General features: G+C 38.2%; 1 protein-coding gene across 1 annotated transcript in view; it reads left to right on the top strand.

Moving 5' to 3' along the window:
* Window positions 1-436: 436 nt before the first annotated feature.
* Window positions 437-8,089, top strand: part of THSD7A (thrombospondin type 1 domain containing 7A) — a 194,621-nt gene continuing 186,968 nt past the window's right edge. Inside the window, exon 1 of the mRNA XM_061344712.1 lies at window positions 437-1,272. Within this exon, the coding sequence (XP_061200696.1) occupies window positions 1,113-1,272 (160 nt within the window). The 5' untranslated portion in view covers window positions 437-1,112. The remainder of the gene's footprint in view (window positions 1,273-8,089) is intronic.

Raw genomic sequence — 8,089 nt, 5'->3', positions numbered from 1 at the left:
TAAAGAAAGATCCCTGTTTAAAAAGCTTTGTCTCCACGTTTCTGTATCGTCAAGACAGCCTAATGTAACCTGAATACTTTCATGTGTAAAATGATTGATAACTTGATCTTGAAATTATTTTAAATTACACAGTTGACATTTATGCATGTATACATGTGTACATACTTGCTGGAGAGGAAGGGATGTTATCTTGCATTATATATTACATGCACACTTCATCTACCACAGAGGTGATGTACTTACACATACATACATGTTACCATATACGTATATTCGTCTGTCCTCACAGCAGGTATCTCTATGTTATTACCTGAAACAGATTTGATAAATATGCAAGGCAACTTAGCAGATATTTTTTATTATTCTTCATTTTTTCCCCTGCATTGTCTTCTGTCTGCCTTCTTAAGGTCTTAATTGTCTATTTAATGCGTGTCCTAGCACTTATTTTTATTGTTTACAAAATGGTTAATGCAGCATACATATTATTATCTGAACCAATGCCTGATGCTCTCTTAATTAATATATATTGTGTTTATATCTGTTCCGGTTGTACAACTTGTGTTTCTGAAGCGTGTCTGATGTTGATTTCTTCTTTTCTTCTGAGCATGTATCATTTGGGATATTCCAGGGAGAGACGTGTCTGAGAAGCCAGCCTTTTCCAGTCACTCTCTGTGTTGCAATTACAGCACTGGGCTATTTGTGTTCCTCTTCATCCCTGTTTCTCTGTCTCTCTCACTCTCTCCAGCTGGTGTAAATGACTGCTGCTGCCTCCCAGAGAAAGATAACCTGCTCAGTCAGCTGGAGCCCCCTGCGGACAGCTGTCTCGCTTTTAGCTGATGGAAAACTGCTACTAACTGCTGAATGGAAGAGCGTGGAGCAGCAACCATACTAGGAGCAGTAGCTGCTGCCGCCGCAGCAGCAAGAGCGAGCAAGGACTCTATTGTTCCCTGGCGTTAAACAGTTTTTCCATTTCAACTGCCATGCACAATAGCAGGAGAGAGGTTTCCAGTCCCCTTCTCCCCGGGAAGAAATTCTGAAGAGGGGAGTATTGCTTGAAGAAGGTTTCGTGGTCGTGCTGAGGGTTTTGGAGGTGGCAGCAGGCTGCTGGAGGCATGGGGTTGAGCAAGGGGAGCGCTGCTCTCTGCCGCGGTCCAGGGGTTTCTGCCGTGCCAGCCCGGTGCGTGGGAGTTCTTGTGCTGCTGCTGCTGGGAATCTGGGACGCTCGTGCACAAAGTGAATTTCAAACTTCATCAGTGTATTTGTGGAAGACTGGTAAGTAAGGATGCTGCGGTACACAACAGTAGGGTATTTATGGTTTTGTTGTAAGTAATAACCTTTTTGTGTGCTTTGTGTATGAGTAGAAAGTTAAATCTGAATTACTAATGTTTACTTGCAGGGTTATAGGGAAAAAAAAATTAGGTCATCTTCCAGGTATCCACCAGCCAAGCAAATATGGCAATTAAACCCCTCACATTTGTGACTCTGTGACTCTGTTACTGGGATTTCTTATGTATTTTCTATGTCCTCTGAGTTTTTTTCATATATTTTTTAGTAGCCCTGTGTTAAATAGCAAAGGTCAGGGCATTAGTGCCAGTTCACAATGGGAAGAAACGTTTGTTACATAGTCAGCAACGTTAACAGTGCTCTAAAAATATTGACATTTCACGAAGAAAGATGTAATTCAGCATATCTAATCTTTGTGTTCCATGCTGACATGTAATATATTCAGTGTGGTAATGGATGGGGAGATGGGATTGTTAAATTTAGGTTTGTTGCACAGTATATAGGACACGTGAAAGCTAATGATGGATTAGGTGAAATAATCCAAGTGATGCCAGATCTCATAACTAAAGAGCCAAAGGCAAATAGGCTATGTGGATTCAGCATCACACTAGATAGATAATTTCTTCTACTTTGATACTAATGAGTTACGTGTCTGTTTTAAGGGTTACATAGTCATAACAGTGGTCCAACCTTAACTTTGCATTAAAAATCAATAGGGAATTTTCTTGTGTCTATTAATATATTACATTAATTCAGCACTTTAGCAGTGGTGAGTATATGTATTTTAGTTGTCTAATATGGTTTTAGTCCCTTTGTAAGCAGAGTCAAAGTTTCCTTTAGGAAATTTAAAAATTTAAAGCCATTGCATATTTCACATCGGCTTCTGCAGCTGGCTTTCTTCCCTGTACAGTGCCAGGAATAAAACAATCCAAAAAGTAGTAGTTTTATTTCAAAGCTGCTTTTCCATTAAAGGATAATATGGTAGTAAGAGAGAGCGCAAATTAATCATTTGTCTGAAAAACAACTTTAGGACAGTCTCTTTCCTGGATGGAGGGCCCCAGCCTTCTGCCACAGAAGCAGATCAATGTACAATTACAGTGATACCCTGAATTTTTTAAGAGGCTCTATCTATCCAGCAGCTCAGGGAGGAGATTAAAAGGAAATTCATTTAAACAAGAAGACAAGCTTTCCAGTAACACTGGAAAAGAGAAATCTGAAGGAGGGAAAATCCTTTGCAACTTTCACTTCTGACTGAAAGATGGGTTGCACTATGACAGTGACTGATTTTTCTTTTTCTTTTGAAGCACTGAAAAATTCAAAACATATTTCTCAGTTTCACTACAGGTTTGTATATGTTCATCGCACACTTAAAAAGAGAGAAAATTCGTAAACATGTTTATGGAAAAGCCTAGTGATAATGTAGCATTTTCATGAAACACTTTGCATTTACCCTAAGTTGCTAGGCATCAGTAAACTCTCCAGCCTTTTATTATGTCTTCATTTACCGATTTAACAGATTGTATTTAAAAACGTAAAAATAGTAACATAGGTTGAGAATAATAACAACTCTAGCTAATACTTACAAACATGCACTATCAATTTGCTGCAGATGTAACTCTTTTCTTTGGGCAGAGTACATGTGCTCTGAAGTCATGTCAGTTAAGCCAGCAAGAAGGAAACTAGGTTGTCTTTTGCTTTCTCTCCCTTCCTGGCAAAGACCACTCTTAAGAAACTTTTGTTTAGAACAGGTATCTAATTATGTTGCCTGATGAAGAGCTAGTTCTTTATTTCAGCTTCTCTTCTGTGACCTCTCCCTTCTGTCTTGCCTAGGATAAGTATGTTCACGGTACAGTTTTTAATATAACACCAGTGATTTGATGGCAACATGCTGAAAAACAAGTCAGTATGGCTCTTTTCAAACAATGAATGGCAAAATGCAATAAATAAGGTAATGCATCTGTGTTTGGCTTCTGATTGTATCTTCGCACTCTTTTTCTTAACTGTTTACTGAGTTTTGCTGGTTTTCCTCTTCTCTTTGTGGGGGGCTCTAGGAAGTGAATTAGGGGAACCAGTAGTTCAGTGATCTGAAAGAATATCTTGTACAGGGTGTATAAAGTTCAGGTAAATTATCAGAGGAAATAATAAAACTGAAATGAACTCATCCAACTCAAATGGTATTTTGCTTTTTCTTCTGTGAAGGAAACAGGTCAGGGGAATGTATGCCTAAGACTATGTCTGGGAAATCAGCTTGATTATATGCCTTTTGAGACTGGTTATGTCCGTTTTTTGAGAAACATACTATTTTTGTATTGAATTTAATTGGGTGTCACCTTTTGTAAGTGCTGTTCATGACATGCAAGTGTCTTTTTTATTTCTAAAGATTTTTGAGGTAATATGTCTTGTGTATGCTACCCCATGTCTTCTATATTGGTTTATGGCATTGTATATTCTTAAGAATGCCCTTGACAATAACCTGCAGGGGTTGTGAGGTTTCAGTTGAGGCATTCTTTTTCCAATAAAATAAGAATTGTGGTATCTGGTACAGTTTATAGTTTGGTGGGGTTTTTTTTTCTTTTTTGGGGGGAGGGGAGTGATGGGGTTTTGTTTTATGGCATTTAGGTTTTTCTGTTGTTCTGGGAGCATACTTCTAATATAAATTCCAACCTATGGAAACCTGTTGGAGGTGAGGACTTTCCCTCTATATGTCTATTACCATCCTCCTGTCTACTACTGTAGATTTTTGAGGTGTTTGTAATACTCAGATTAACCATTTTGGGGTTTAATTATCTTTGATTCTGCATGGACAATGTTGTGAGCAATCTGCTTTCTGCAGGGAGACAGCTAAATGATCTCCAGAGGTCTCTTCTAATCCCCACCATCCTGTGATATGGACACCATCACCAAGTCATTTCTACCACTGCAACTGAAACTGCTTTGAAGTTTTGGCTTTTGTAACTTTGTTTTGATCTCTTGTGAGAATTTGCTCTTCATATTTATGCTGCTGTTGCGTGGTGTTTAATGTTCTTTCAGTGTGTGGAATGGCAATCAGGTGAACAGTTGGTAGTTACTGGTTACTAGGTTTCTCGCCAAACACTCTCGTTCCATTCCATGCAGACTTGGTGTGTGCATTTTTTTCAGATACAAATACACAGCTGGTTTGTTTTGTGTGGTCAGTGAGAAGGCCATCTGTTTGCTTTAACATAAACTAAAGCAAGGTCTCCATCTGTGCAGAATACCAGGCTCTTCACAGCAGAGTGATGAAACAGCTATATTCCAAGATTTGAATCATGGTGTCTGTTCGAGGTAGAAAACAGCAGTTTTTAGCAACTCATAGAGCAGCAGTTGTGGTATTAAGGGGTGGTGATTCCACTGGTGTGAGGTGTGCACACACTGCTGAGCACTGGACTTTCGAACTTGAAAGAATCTTTGAATTGCCTGTTTTGTTCATCAGTAATTGCCCTTCTCTGAGTCCACTGATTCTATTTGCAGTGAATAATTGTATGGTTCAGGTTCTATACACTGAACAATGAGTTTATGAAATGCTTTGTATTTCATTCATATTCTACCTTAAGTATTATGAAATCTTAACTAAATTGTTTCTATATATGCGCAAAAAAAAAGTAAAATCTATGTGCCACAATTGAGTAAAAACTGCTTGCGTTAACTTTTTAAAATGTAATGTCTTTTATTTTTTAAGTGAAATTTTCATATTCAAGAACACTTCATAATCTTATTTATACTGCCCACCATAGGCTTTTTCATGTATCTGTTTTACCGTGAGCAATGTGAGGAATGCTGATTCCTAAACAGACACTGCCATACAGTTACCAGTCTTCCAAAATAAGAAGATGCATATTTTTATTGGTCAGTCATTTCATGATGCAGGCCATATAGACACCATTTCTATACACAACTGACTGTAAGCATTTATTGTCACATGAGAATTCTCCTTTACTTCTTTCTACCCTGTGCTTTATTTGATTTTTGTTAACCAACACAGTGGTCTGGGATGCGCTCTCAGCATCGGGTGTAATGTCTGCCTACTGTTACAAATACAGTTACTCAAAAGCTGCACAAAATCAGGTTAGATATAAAGAAGTTCTTACTGTGTTGAGGCACCAGAACGGGTTGCCCACAGAAGTGGTAAGTGCTCCATCTCTAGCAGTGTTCAAGGTCAGGTTGGACAGAGCCCTGGGCAACATGATGTAGTGTGTGGTGTCCCTGCCCATGGTGGAGGGATTGGAGCTAGGTGATCCTAAGGTCCTTCTCAACTATAACCTTTCTATGATTCAGTGATCAGCAAGGTTCGATCAGACTGTAAAATTGCTTCTTCTGACAGTTTGAAGTAATGCACATTACACTCTTGAAGTGAAATATGTATCATTGTACTGATATCTCTAGAACAACGGAAGTCCTAAAGAAATATCTGGGAGGCAGTGCCTTTGCCATCATTATCTCTTTTAAAGACTATTGATCACATCTCAGATAGTATAGATCAGTATAGCTCTGCTGAATTATTTACTGAGCTATCTGCAGTTGTGTGATACCAAGATATCACAGTTGGATGTTTTCCCCTTATTTTTTAAAAAAGGTAGAACTTGAAATAGATTTTCTGTAGGGAACAGTGCCTTTTTAAAATCAAAGCAAAAAGGTCTTTGTTTCCTGAATAGAATATCTATATTTTTATACATGTGTTGTGCCTCAATAGGTGAGAACTTGTCCTTAGATAATAAATTGTTTGACATTTGAGGCAGTGAAGACTCAGAGGAAAAGTGACAATATGGGTGTAGGAGACATGTGGAAGATCACAGGTCCTCCTAGAGTAGTGGAGGCCAAGAGTGAAACCAATGTGCCAAGTGGACAAGAGGGCTTTTGCAAGCTCTGCAGCCCAAGAGCTCTCCTTAACCTCTTTATGAACTTTCTCGGGCAGCAGCATCATCTCTGTGAGATTTTTCCTTTTCCATTGTCTTGGGAAGAGGACTGCACAAAGGCCTCCTACTTCCCCTGAAGAGCCTCTGAACAAATGTTTTTGCTATTTCAAGGTGTTAGTGTGGGATCTTGTAACGAAGTCATGCTTCTTCAGTGCTTGATATGAACTTGGGTCTTAACCTCCCCTGATTTTTTAGCCTCTTGGTTTCCCACTTACCTGTGGAGTAGAACAAACACAGCCTCTGTACCATCACATTCTTTTCTGATTTTAGAATTTTTACACATTCCAAGGCCCAAATCTGTTTTTAAAACAGTTTGGTGCCACAAGTGGAATTGGAGAGAGGAGGTTTTCCCACACTTCATCGGAAATTCCTTTTCTAACACCTTTGGTAGCTAACAAACATAAAATCACTGAATAAAATGGCCTTATTTTCCCTATGTATGTCTCCAGGACTGTCCTTATTTTCACAGGACTGAGTGTTCCTATCACATTTTAATGCCTTAGGAAGGCAGAAGTCCTTCCTAGGACCATCAGTCCTGAAGGCATTTCAAAATGTGTCTAAATACACACTGACAGGAATGATCACAAGGGAAGAGGGAGAGAGAAATTACCTAACCATTTCTCTGCTTAAAGCACTTACCTTTCAGGGGTTGTGTCAGCTTGTTTGTTGAAGCTGTTTCATCATACAGCAGAAAACTTTCCATTTGTTTCAGGGTTTTTGTGCTTTTTTTTTTTTGTTTGCTTTGTGTTTTGTTTTGCTTGGTTTTGTTTTCTAAAACCAAAGTAAAGAATTTTTTTCAGTAATCACAACTTGAGACTGGAGATGTAAGCCTGTGTCAGTAAATAGAAAACTCCCAATTTTAAAGAGATTATGAAGAAATGATCTGAAGAGGCAGATCAGATGTGGAGACCTAGGGAAAATGCTAAATGAGAAAAGATGTTTGAACTTGAGGCCTGACTCTCGGGAAGGGAATTCACGTGATGATACAAGAGAGCAATGAGGACCTCTTAAAGAGAAAATAGAGCAATACTTACGGTGTGATGAGCTGGTACCTACACATCTTTGGGGAGGGAGACAGAGAGGTCAAGATCTTTAAACTGTCAATGTAAAAGGTGTTTTTCAGGATTCATCTTTTTGATTCTCAGGTCTTCAGCTACAGAGTAAGATATTACTAAAAGCTGCATTTCATTAGCTTTTCAAAGAATAAAAAAATATTGAAGCAAAATGTGCTAAAGATGCTTTACTGTTACCTCATTGATTTAAAATATAAATGATCCTCCAGGACTGAACGTGGTTAAATATTGGTTACATATGCCCTGCATACATTCATAGTAATTAGAGTTAGAATTTATCACTTCTATTGCATTCTGTAATGTGCATCTAAGCAACCACACTGTTTGGTGTCTGTGTCTCAGTTAAATCTGACGTTTATGTAGTCAAATGGGGCTTGTCAATCTGTGACTTGAATAAGGAAATATTAATTTTCATTAGGCATGTTCATCACTCTTGCTCTTTGCCCTAATTTATCAAATATGCTTTTAGGGGTTTTTTATTCAACAGAAATTATGTGAGGCAAGTATTAAGTCTTCGATCAATGTGAAATGTTTTTGGTGCACCCTGGCAATAAAACATTTGGCAGAGATGCAGAAAACAGTTGCTTAAGGAAATTATTTATAAATGTTTTTTAGTAATCTGTCCTTATTTAACAAAATCAGAGCAAATATTTAAATATTTGAAGAAAAAGATTGTGCTGCTGAAATTCTTTTTCTTATGTGGTTAGTTTGCTGTAGCTGAAATAAAAAAAAAGAAAAAAATGTGGCTGATACTATAAGCCTCTAGTTAAACAAGTAAGGTGATCTGGGCTAATGGTTGAC

Source organism: Neopsephotus bourkii, unplaced genomic scaffold (genome assembly GCF_033783945.1).
Source record: "Neopsephotus bourkii isolate Nb327-2 ecotype Australia unplaced genomic scaffold, CSIRO-AGI_Nbou_v1 NB_233, whole genome shotgun sequence".
NCBI classification, from domain to species: Eukaryota; Metazoa; Chordata; class Aves; order Psittaciformes; family Psittacidae; genus Neopsephotus; species Neopsephotus bourkii.
This window is presented reverse-complemented; position numbering and strand designations above follow the sequence as displayed.